We start from the raw sequence: 12,999 nt of genomic DNA on the forward strand, positions 1-12,999 counted from the left end.
GTTTTGATGACATGGTGTTACTAAAAATGATGCAGTCAGGGAATTGGACTTAATGCAACATCATGAAGGAAACAGTTTTAGTTCAAGCATATATGTCACTTTTAAAGTTGACTATTTTGGGATTTCTTTTTGGTGAGGCAATTGGGGTTAAGTGACTTGCCCAGAGTCACAGAGCTAGGATGTGTTATGTGTCTGAGGCCAGATTTGAACTCTGGTCCTCCTGACTCCAGGGCTGGTGCTCTATTCACTGCTCCACTTAGCTGTCCCTATCTTGGGATCTTTTAAGAAGATGGAATTAGATTTGCAATTTCCCTTTTGTCAAAATCTAAATTCCAGGGTAAAGAGTTGTGCTATTTATGGTGAAATGACAATTCTACAATGTTGCTTTATTTTGAAATAAACAAAAATACAATCCCAAACCCATTATTTTCTTTGCATTTAAATAACTTTAAATGTTATTGGTATGACATGATTTTTCTCAAAACTCCAAGTCAAAAAAAGAGAATCTAACACTACATTGATTTCAAGTATTCTTATTAGATATTTCAACAGACCTTGATTAAAGAAAAAAAAATTCCCCCAGGATTTTACATGTTCATTTATGTCCCAACTGAATGTACAGACCCTTTTCTTGTTACTTTCCCATAAAGGTTTCCACTATAAAAAGACAAATTGAAAGGAAGAACATTTATGAAATGTCCCTTTGATCTTAACCACTGTACTTACTTAAGTTCGGGATCTTCTTTATCTTCCTTGGTAGGAGTTACTTTGACACCACCTTTCCTGGCACGGGGGCAGCCAGACAAACTGAAAGATATACCCAGGAGAAAAAAATCAAAAGAAAATTTTTGTTTTTGCTTGTGGGGGATGATGTCACTTTCCTCTTTCCCAACAGAATCAATCTTACCTTCTATGGGAAGCATAATTTCCAGTCACATGTCCTGAACCATCACAACCAGGGGTTGGGCACCTGGGATATATATAAGGAAAAATTACTTTGATAAAATGGAACTAGACTAGGTAAGTAGGTCTTCAATTAAAGAAGCAATAAAACTCTTGTTTAAATAAAATTAATTCCTGATTAATTTTCACTCTTTATAATATACATTTCAAAATAACAAATTTGCTGTGAGTTGAGACAGGCAAGTTAATAGCAGTTAAGTGCTTTTCATAGTAGCTATTTTTATTAGAAACACACAAATCCCAAAGAAATGGTGTAGAAAGTACACTGAAATCAAAGTCCCAAGATTTTGATCAGAGTCCTGACCTTGCTTTAGTTATTAACTGTGTGACCAATAGCAAGTCCCTTTACCCCCTCCAAGCCTCAGTTTCCTGATCTGTAAAATAGATATGAATAATTATACTTGCACTTTCTGCTTCACAGAGGCACTCTGAGTAACAAACAAAGTAAAGTTCTATGGAAATTAAGCTGCTATCATTGTAGCTGTGCTTCTGAATAACATCCATATATGCGAGTTCTGTATTCTTGAAGCCAAAAGCTTTCAAAATTTGTTTTGTGTATTAATTACTTCAAAGGCCCTAATAACATCTCATGAAACTCTGCACACTAATATGATTAAAAATAAAACTGGGTAAGTACACCTTTTGGCTTGAGTTAAGCGGCAGTTCTAGAATACTCAACAATAACCATTGGAGGGATTCAACCATTTATATGTGTTTGAGAAGGGTCAAAGAAGAAGGAAAAGGCCTCTGGTCTGCCATCCTGATCAAAATGTACCCAAATCTAGAAATTCATGAAGGGAATAAGGGAAATTTTCATTTCTAATTTGGTAAATATCAATAGACATAACTCATATAACCAAAAGCTCTTTGGAGTCCTTAGTAATTTTGGGGAGTATAAGGAGGTCTTGAAATAAAAAGTTTGAGAACTGCTATTTTAATAGATGCCTTATCTAATCCAAATGACATTTGATATAATGAGTAATATATTGCAGCCAGAGTTACAAAGACTTGGGTTTGAATAATATTTATATAGCTCTTTATGTTTTCAAAGTGCTTTATAAATATTTTCTCATTTTATACTCACAACAATCCTAGGAGGTAGATATTATTATCCCCAATTTACAGATGAGGAAGTTGAAGCTGAGAGAGATGAAGTGTCTTGCCCAGGTTCACATAGTAAATTCCCGAGGTAAGATTTCAACTTAGATCTTCCTGACCCTATGTCCAATGATCTGTCTACCATATGACACCAACTCCTCAGAAAGACTTATTTACCCCTTATTTACTTAGGCTCTCTCTCTCCTCTGGTTTTTCCCTCTATTTCCTTTCCTTACCTATCTTTCCTATGTGAACTCTAACCTTAATATCATCCCCTTCCTAATCTCTCCAGTGAACAGGGATGCTTCTGCTATTTTTGCCTCCCCCCTGCAATGTAGTGTTATTTTAAAATATGATGATGCAGATAGGGGTTATAGCAAAGCCCTAATATAACACAAAGGGCCATGAGTCTACTCCCCATTCTTTTAATAGCTAAGCTTTTACATTTTTACAGGAATGCCTGCCAAATGTGATACCAATGTGAAGCCTTTTTCAAAGTGGAATTTGACTCTTTCCCTTTGTAGAAGACTAAAAGGACTATTTTTTTTTGAGGATATAATATCAAAGCAATAGTCAGACAATCAAAGCCCAGTCATCCTACACTAGAAAACTTGCAACTTGTCCTAATCCAACTATTTTTTGGTCATTTTTTTCTATTTCACAGAGAAAGCTACTAATGCTAGTCCTCTTTTATTAGTGATTTTACTAAAATAGTGGTTTACTGGCATGTTCTAATCATAGGAACACCTGTGTCAAATAACCTTGAGTTAGGGTCCTCTTTAAAAAACTAAATGACATGGTCAACAGTACATCTGAATTTGTCCTTGTTTTGGAAATACCTGGAGATTATATTGTTGTATAAAGCATGTAATTAAAAGTATCATATGATTTAGGATTTCTTAATCTATGTACTATCAATGTCTTCATATTTTAAAATATAATGTTTAGTTTTAATATTTAAAAAAACAGGTAGCAATAATTGGGCTTTTGTTGTTGTTGTTTTGGAGGCTTAGGATAATGGGGTGAGGTGTTGTGGCATTTCTCCCCATTTTCTTACCCATCAATTACTACAGCAACTTTAGAGTTGCTGTAGCTTTCAGTCTAGAAAAATAACAGCAAGTAAAGCAGTTTTAAGAAACCAGGGTAACAAAAAAATTACTATTTATTACTATGTAATAGAAATGATATTTTGCAAGTCATCTTTCTCTCTGGTATCAGAAGCTTGTTTTTGTTGAGTGTGCTTGTTAAATGTCAGCAAAATATATCCTTTTAAAGGACTTTTTAAAAAATTTTGTCTACAAATCTTAAAAAATAAGATGCCAGTGTAAGTAGGCTGTTCCATATTGCCAGTGATGACTTGTGGGCAAGAAATGCTCTTAAAGGCATTATTAAAGGTATATATGGCCAGACAAAGAGCTTGGCTAGTCAACAAGTGAAAGTAATGTATAAAAGATGCACAGGCAGAATGCTATTGTATCATTATGTATTCTATCTATAAGTATTTATGCAAAGACCTGGATAAAAAATATACAAGGTAAAATAATATGGAGGATTTGCTGTATTAAACTAGCATATAGCTCTTTAAAAATGGCAAAGAACTTTACATATACCTCACTTGAGCCTCTCAGCAACACTATGTGAGAGGTAATTGGTTCAATCCCTGCCTTTGACATGTACTGGCTATAGGATGATGGATAAGTCTTTTATTGTCACAACCAATGCTTTAAGGTCTAGTTTATAATAAGTTCATCATAGGATCACAGATTTAAATGCAGAAAGGACAGAGAGGCCATTAAGTTCCAACACCTCCTTTTACCGCTGAGGAACTAATGCTCAGAGAGGAGAAATGACTTGCCCAGTGTCATATGACCACTATGTGATAGAGGTGGGCCTTAAAACTAAGTCTTTCTGAGGAGTTGGTGTCATATGGTAGACAGATCATTGGACATAGGGTCAGGAAGATCTAAGTTGAAATCTTACCTCGGGAATTTACTATGTGAACCTGGGCAAGACACTTCATCTCTCTCAGCTTCAACTTCCTCATCTGTAAATTGGGGATAATAATATCTACCTCTTAGGATTGTTGTGAGTATAAAATGAGAAAATATTTATAAAGCACTTTGAAAACATAAAGAGCTATATAAATATTATTCAAACCCAAGTCTTTGTAACTCTGGCTGCAATATATTACTCATTATGTCAAATGTCATTTGGATTAGATAAGGGATCCATTAAAATAGCAGTTCTCAAACTTTTTATTTCAAGACCTCCTTATACTCCCCAAAATTACTAAGGACTTCAAAGAGCTTTTGGTTATGTGAGTTATGTCTATTGATATTTACCAAATTAGAAATGAAAACATATTAATATCACTATGAAAGTCATTTTGATCTCTCAACCACCCTGAAAGGAACTTCAGGACTCCCAGGGATCCCTGGGCCACTTTAAGAACTGCTGCATTAATATTTCAAAACACAACTTTATTTTATTTCAATTTAGAGAATGAATCATTTCTTTATATATATATGTATACAAGAATAAGCTCAGTTCAGTGTATGAAACTATGAAATTAAAATAGCAAAATTCTCATTTTTTAACATTAAAACTCTGAGATTACCAAATAAACCCCTCAAAACAAGTAAGTCAGTCAAATAGCTTTGACTTTGTGTCAGTTGTATTTTTGGTGAAATATTGCTCTGGTTTTTATTTAATTTGTCTCCATGTACTTATTAATAGTCATGTTAGCATCTAATTAGAAATAAAGGCAAAAAAAGGGTGGGATAATATATATTTCCTTTCTATTTTTTAATTAAAAGTTTTACTTATGTCTTTTTTGTCCTTATATCAATTTCACATATATATGTATATGGCATATACATATACATACACACATACATACATATATAATTTCCCCAAACTCCCTCTCAGCTATCTCTTATAAGAAAGAATAAAAATGATTGGAAAAAAATAGTTCAGCAAAACTAAACAACACATTGACCAAATAAGTCATTAAATGCCATTTTCCACATCTATAATATCTTACCTCTGAAAAGAAGGGGCTATCTTTTCTTTGGAGCCAAGCTTGGTTATTATAAATTTACAATATTTAGTTTATTTTTTTCTTTTATTTTAAAATTTTCTTTCTTTCCATCTGCATTACAATGATTCATTTTCAAACTATACTTACTTAAGCTCCTGAGAGTTGGCAGCCATAAGAGATTTTAGTGTCTTATCAGCCAAAGGGCATCCAGATACACTAAAAAAGAAACACATTTTGTGAATTCACTAAATCTGAAAATGGCAAAAATTTACTCAAATGTTGTACTCTTTAGTTATGAGCTATATGTACTAATATACATTTTTCTCTTACAGAGGCAATGGGAAGTTGCGTGGCTGGGAGTTAGGAGACCTGGTTTCTTGTCTGAGTTTTGCTATCAACTAGCTATGTGATCTAGGGCAAATCAGTTAATCTCTTTGGACTTCAGATCTCCGTGCTATTAAATGAGAAAGTTGAATTAAATAATCCTCTCTAGGCTCTAAAAGCCTGTGACTATGTTCTTCTCTGTCCATCATGATGTTTCTCTATCTGGAGGTTTTAATATTTTCCATCTGTCTACCCAAAGATCTATATCTGTATTGAGTTGCAATGGAAAGACAAAATACAGGTTATAAAGATTAGCTGTGGTTTTTTGGCCTTGACAGGTTATTTAGTGGATAATGTAGCCTATGTGGTAAATTATTTGCTGAGATGTAAATTCCTTTGTCTTCTATGGTCCTATTTTAATCCTTCAAAATTAACACAGAAGAGTAAGATACAAGATTAAATACTCAATTAGGTTATAACCTGACTCATAAAGACAGAAAATATTTTAAACAAAGTTTAGTGGTTTATAAAACACATAACTACAAAATGCTTAGGATTAAAGAAGTTCACTGGCCCCTGCTTCTGTCCCCAATAGTACCTTGCTAATATGAATGAGAACACATATATTGAGGAGAGCAGAAGATGACAGACAATTGAATACTATCAATTATACTGATATTTCCTGTTAGTAAGTACCTGCGATGTGATGCATAATTTCCTGTTACATGACCGCTTCCATCACATCCAGGAGTTGGACAGCTGGATGAGAAAAAATAATTAGAGAATACATTTCAAAGGTTTGTAGACGTCATTTGCCTTCCATGCTGAGCAACCAAAGATCTTTCCTTCAAGTATGGGTGAGCTCAGCTGATCATGATTCATTTCTCTAATACTTAGTGACTAAATAAGACCAAAGTGCTGTATGCCAGTAAGATCAACTAGACTGTTCCAGAGAAGACTAATGGTCATAAAACAATCAGTCATAAACCCAGTAATGTCTTTTAAGTTTGAAATAATTCAAATAATTTAGTTTAGTTAAAATCATGACCTATATTATGGGCTTCTTGTCAAGATAAAGTAATTTTTTTAAAAAAAAGTATGTTTTTTGAAAGTATAAAGTACTATAAAAGCTATATAATGACAATCATAACACTATGCAGTTTAATGGAGCAGCTAGGTGGATCAGTGGATAGAACACCAGGCCTAAAGTCAGGAAGATGAGTCTTCCTGAGTTCAAATCTGACCTCAGACACTTACTAGCTATGTGACTCTGGGCACTTCACTTAACCCTGTTTGACTCAGTTTCCTTACCTGTAAAATAAGCTGGAGAAGGAAATAGCAAACGCTTCAGTATCTTTGCCAAGAAAACTTTAAATAGGGTCACAGAGTAGGACATGACTGAAATGATTCAGCAACAACACACATATTAATGGTTGGTTCCCCTCATAATTCTCAAATGGACACCAAAGCTATCACTAATATATTTCCTAGTATATATTTCAAGAGAAAAACAGGTAGTGACTACACAATTATTTCAGAAACAGTCCTTCCCCCCACTGTGTCCCAAAAGTCTTAGTACAGAACTGTACTCAGTACAATTAGTGTTGTTTAGGGACACTGCATTTTGAAAGTGGTAGTATACATTGATGGAAATCTAAAAGATTTTCAAAGTTGGGAAGCTATAGGCTGTTTAGAAATAACATAGTAGTTTATTGAGGAGTGAACAATGGGTTTCATGTATTCTCTTCCTTTATATAAATCTCCATTTGAATCAGTTCAAACTTGAACAGAACAAAAATAGCTCCAGACAAATGATTATTCTATACAAATAGACTTTGCAGGCTTCAGCAGGACAAACATTGACTAAAATCCATTTCCTTTTATTTTTTTCTATTCCAATAAAAACTTAGGAAAGTGGATTTTTAATTTTTTAAAAACAAAACAGGAGTTAGCATCATAACAATTCCATCACTCATTACATTATTTTTGATACTGCATAAAAGTGACATGTTTAGGGTAAACAAATCCTGTCCAACATACCCAGTGCTAATAATTGGAGAACAAAAATCAGTGACATTACTTGTGTATCTCACTTCCTTTTGACAAGCTGTTTGAAAGCTTCTCTATATGTTTATAGCGTATGAATGTCACCTACCCTATTCAAGAAAATTTCTGACACCAAGATAAAAGAGATGTTCTATAATCTCATTATATAAATTCATATTATAATTTTTGTAATAAATCAGCACCTTCCAAGTAAAATTATTTCCTCACATTTTCTCCTTATTTTCAAGTAATCGAAAAAAAACAACAGCAGAAACTGGTAGAAATGGTAGGGAAAAAAAAAACACCATTTAGCAATGGAGAGTTACCCAGTCTTTCCTTGAATATTTTGCTGATAGCGTGATCTGATTGTGAGCTGACTTTTCTTCTCAGCAGGTCTCATTTTAAACACATAACCACCTAGCATGCTGGGAAATCATTTTGCACAACTTTCAAAAATTCTGTTCTATCCAAATGAAGTGGAAAATAAAGGAATAAGCATTTTTAGGCACCTACCATGTACCAGACACTGTGCTAAACACTTTACAAATATTAACTCATTTAACCCTCACAACAATCCTGTGAAGTAGGTGCCTTTATAATCCTCATTTTACAGTTGAGAATACTGAGGCAAACAGGCTAACTGCTTGCCCAGAATCATACCGCCATTAAGTCTCTGAGATTGGATTTGAACTCAGATCTTCCTGACTCCAAGCCTGTCTCTCCATTGTGCCATCTAGCTCTCTGGGCCGCCTACTTAACTCTCTCAAAGAACCTCCATCCATCCATTCATTCAACAAATATTTATCAAGTGCTTATCATGGGCCATTGTGAATAATCAGTGTGGGTGAGATACAAAGGTGTAACAAGATCCTGTCCTCATAGAACTTATAGTGTAAAAGGTTGAAAGCAAAATAAATATATTAATTCTTTTGAAATGAAAGATTGTGAGTTACATTTAAACTATCTAGAGGCGGTATTATATAGTAGTGTTCTTTGAGTCTGAAAACTAGATTCTAGCTTTAGTCCTATCAATAGTGATCTGATCCCTTCCCTGTTTTGGGTTTCAGTTTCTTAACAATACAACAAATGGTTATTGAGTACTTTTTACTTATAAGTCACCATGTTATATATTAGTAATAAAAAGATAAAAATGCCAGCATCCTATCTTTCAAAAAGCCAAATGTTTGATATTGGAGATGTCAGGACAGGAATAATGCAAGTATATAAATCAATATAATACCAGGTAGAATGTGAGTAATGGAGAGATTCAGGGAAGTGTAGAGGAAGGCAGAATAACTTTCACATAGGTGGGCCAGAGGAGAGAAAGATTTTAACAGGAAGAGATAGGTAACGTGCTCCAGCTGTGGGGGACAGCCTGGGAGAATTCACTTAAGTGGAAGAGGGCAGCATGACACTGGGAAACAGCCAAAACAGCTTTGAAGAGGGAATAGAGTGAAATAAGGCTGGAAAGTTAGGGGGAAGAAAGGAAATACAGGTGCTTGCTATTTAAAGCATAAATCTGTAAATTTACATGCAAACCACAGTAATGAACTACAGAGAAGACCAGTTAAACATTTTCAAGCCTATTTTGCAAAGAAGTACAAAGGAGAAAGAGAAAGAAAGAAAGAAAGAAAGAAAGAAAGAAAGAAAGAGAAAGAAAGAAGGAAAAGACAATAGTGATAAAAAATGGAATTGAATTATGAGTTAGAAAACTCAAATTCAAGTCCTGTGTCTAACACTAACTAGCTTTGAAAACTTAGCTAAGTCACTTGTATAAGACCCTCTATATGTGTCGGTTTTCTCATTTCTAATAATAATAATAATAATAATGGCTGACATTTTATAATACTTCAACAAATCGGGTTTAACTGGATGATCTCTCAAGCCTCTTCTAGCTCTATTATTTTATTTTTTCTAGTTGTGAAAGAAAAAGGAAGAAAGAAGAAAAATGGGAAGGATAGGGGCAGCTAGGTGGTGCAGTGGATAGAGCACTAGCCCTGGAGTCAGGAGGACCTGAGTTCAAATCCGGCCTCAGACACATTAACACTTACTAGCTGTGTGACCCTAAGCAAATCACTTAACCCCATTGCCTAGCCAAAAAAAAAAAAAAAAAGGAAAAAGAAAATGGGAAGGATAATGATACTAAGGTTATGACTTAGAGTAGAAAATGTTGTAAAATATGGCAGGAGTCATTATGAAAATATCAGGATTAGAGAAAGAAAAGCAATTTAACTTCCTCACTGAGTCTCACTCAGCCTGTGAAATAAATTCAAGGATAACAGATGACATCATAGAATTCAATTGTGGTTGAATCGAGCAGGTATAGATTGGTAGCAAGTGTTTTTATGCATTAAGAACCTAAAAGTTAAACAAATAAGTGGCAGGGGTGGGAGAGAGAGTGGAGTAATATATTTGAAGTATGACTACAAAATAACAAGATAGTAGTTTTTTAAAAAAGGAATAAATATTCTAGAACTTATCTAAATGAACATTATCCATTCAAGTTATTCCCTTGGTAAGCCATGTACATATTCCAAGGATACTGCCAAGGTGCTCTATCTGGACTTGTCTTTAGAGCTAATTCACCCAACAAAAACAGTTTCATTACTAGTCATAACCTGTGTTTCACTCAACCTGATATTGCTCAGTTTGATTACTAACTCTACTAAAGATTGACCTCTAAATAAATTGATTATTAACTAAAGCCAAATCTATACTCAAAGGATAAAGAGATATCACTGAGGATATTAAAATGAAAGAACTATAGGCTCAAACAGTAATTCCAAAAACATTTTTAGCAATAGTAGGATTATTGCAATAGCATGTATCACCTTAAAAAGTGATTATTTTAATGAGGATGCCCTTTAAAATACTGATATTAAAACATAATTAAATTTAATTATAAGACACTTGTGGGGATTTATAAGTTCTGGTATATTTGTTAAAAATGAGACTTTTAAAAAATTAAAATATGTTCATGACTTTCCCAGGGGACAACTTGAAAAGACAATTTTCATTTAGATGAGTCCTAAAATATTCATTACTTTTAAAAACAATACACCTTATTTTATAGTCATACTTCAAATATATTATTTTCTCCCCTCTGCTATCTAAATCATAGGTTCTTAAAATATAAAAATGCTTGCTACCAGTCTATACCTAATTGGCTCAGCCACAAGTGAATATCTCACACACAGGACAATAGTACTCCCAAATTAATGTTGTTCAGTACTTAGGAGAGAGTGTAATATGCAAGAATAGTAAAATTAATCTGGATGAAATATCTTCAGCCATTTCTGTGCACAAGCAATTGTTGGCTGTGTGTCACATTTTGCCTGCCACGCATTTCTCTATGGATGTTCGCATCAGTCCCAATTTTGATTCTTAGCAGTTGTTGTGTTTCATGTCTTATAGTAATGAAGCATCACTGGGAGAATTTGTTGTTGCTCAGTTGTTGCAGTCCTGTCTAACTCTTTGTGACACCCTTTGGGGGTCTCTTGGCAAAGATACTAGAGAGGCTTGCCCTTTCCTTCTGCATTTCATTTTATAGATGAGGAAACTGAGGCAAACAGGGTTAAGTGACTTGTCTAGGGTCACACAGCTAGGAAGTGTCTAAGGCCAGATTTGAACTCATGAAGATAAGTCTTCCTAACTCCAGGCTCTCTGCTCTGTCCACTGTGCCTCCTAGCTATGAAAATATTGATGCTAAAAAGATGGGGGTTTTTATGTCAAGGAATACCTTAGGATTGTTGAAATGACTGTACAACTGTACAAGTGTAATCTAACCTTTATTTCTCCTGTATTTCTAGAAGCAATTCATTGCTCTTCTGCATTGTCTATCCAAGACAGACCACCTAATGAATTAATTTGATTAGATGACCATGAAACTACAGTGTGTTAGTCTTGGCAATAATCATTTTTTGTGCATTTGGTTTTTCCTGGATGAATTGTTAGGATGATATCTTTTGTCCCTATAGTTATTTTGGGATGTGATGTAATTATTACAATGCCATCCATAAACAAGAGCTTCTAGAAGGCCTCACCATCTTTTGTAAATCATTCCTCCATTTAGACTCAGCTTTGAAGCACCTCTTTTATGACAGAGGCAAAAATGTTTGGAAAGCATATATCTCTCTGTTTTAGTGTACATAGTATTCATAACTAAATTAATGGAATTAAATTATTTCTGTTGAGCCTTTTAAGGAATCTTGTATGATTTTACCATATACTCAGGATATACATTGTTAGAGGACAGCTTTTAAGACTAGGTTTTGATAAATCAATTACTTTTTTTTAGTAATAAACAATAAGTTAATAGTGTGGGATCTTGTATTTTCCACACATTTCAGTCAATTTTCCTCAAAGATGTGGTTTGTTGTATAGAACTACCTTTGAAAACTTACCTTCTTTTAGAATTTCATCAAGGATATCCTTGAAATTTGTAGATCATTCTCATAAACATTTTATAGATATGATAAAGAAGATATATAGGTCAATAATTTTTTATGTTCTCTTGATTATATTTTTGTTACTTATTGTCTGTAATTATTCCAAACATTTGGCACTTTCTCTTCTTTAAGGTACATAGTTTGAAATTGATCCCTCAATACTTGAGACAGCACCAACTGGTTTTGTGTATACTTGCTTTAGAGCATGCATCGTGCGTATTCAACTTTTCCCAATTTAAAAACCATTTCCTTCTGTTCATAAAGTACATTGGTTACTGAGGTGTTAGAATCCAAATATGGTAGTTCAATTGTCATTGATAGTGATAATCTTGGAAATATTGAGAAATCAATTCTATTTTCATGCTTTGACCTAATTCTATCTTTACATTTTAAGCACTCTTCAGATTCATTTTACCTTATATAAACCCCAACAAAACAGAGCTTTTTAGAGGCAATACTCTTTGTAATCTTCCATGTTCCTTCTCCAGTTTTACAAATCAATTTGTATTCTCAACTCATGCTGCCCTTTGCTGCCATTTCTCTGTTCTTGGCAAAGAGATCAAGTGGTTGGAAATATAGGTGGACTGGTCAGATTTTTAGAGGAAGGGATAACAGATGGAAAGCCCAAGTAGTCTCTTGGTACCCACAAAATGTTAAAATGCCTAGAGAAAGACTTTCAGAATATTAGGTAGATTGTCTATGAAGGATTGATGGGAGTATATGGACAAGAATCTCACAGGATGAGAAAGCATGAATGGGTTATAAATTTGTACTGTTGGAAAGATTACTCACTTTGAAGATATCAGAGATCTATTGAAGCACTAAATTATAAATTTTAACTGTGATAATCCTTTGATAATGAAAGATAAAAGGCTTTTTAAAAATTAGGTGTGCACCAGAATTAAACATTGATGTCAGTAAAGGGATAATCAACACTTTTTAGTATGCTTTCTATGTGCTAGGCAATGTATTTTTGTATTGTGGGCACCACAAAGATCTAGTCTCTGCTCTCAGGGAAATTTTAGTCTAGTTGGCTAGGTGAAACACATGCTTAAGAAAAGTTGACTAACAATATAGGAC

General features: G+C 33.9%; 1 protein-coding gene across 1 annotated transcript in view; it reads right to left on the minus strand.

Moving 5' to 3' along the window:
* The window catches only part of LOC114054129 (suppression of tumorigenicity 18 protein-like), a 351,033-nt gene that overhangs the window by 27,989 nt on the left and 310,045 nt on the right, over positions 1 to 12,999 (minus strand). Inside the window, exons 15-18 of the mRNA XM_027877273.1 lie at positions 6,122 to 6,184; positions 5,249 to 5,317; positions 908 to 970; positions 727 to 807 (exon numbers count right to left, since the gene is read on the minus strand). Coding sequence (XP_027733074.1) covers positions 727 to 807; positions 908 to 970; positions 5,249 to 5,317; positions 6,122 to 6,184 — 276 coding nt within the window. The remainder of the gene's footprint in view (positions 1 to 726; positions 808 to 907; positions 971 to 5,248; positions 5,318 to 6,121; positions 6,185 to 12,999) is intronic.

Source organism: Vombatus ursinus, unplaced genomic scaffold, assembly GCF_900497805.2.
Source record: "Vombatus ursinus unplaced genomic scaffold, bare-nosed wombat genome assembly UNPS02014812.1, whole genome shotgun sequence".
NCBI classification, from domain to species: Eukaryota; Metazoa; Chordata; class Mammalia; order Diprotodontia; family Vombatidae; genus Vombatus; species Vombatus ursinus.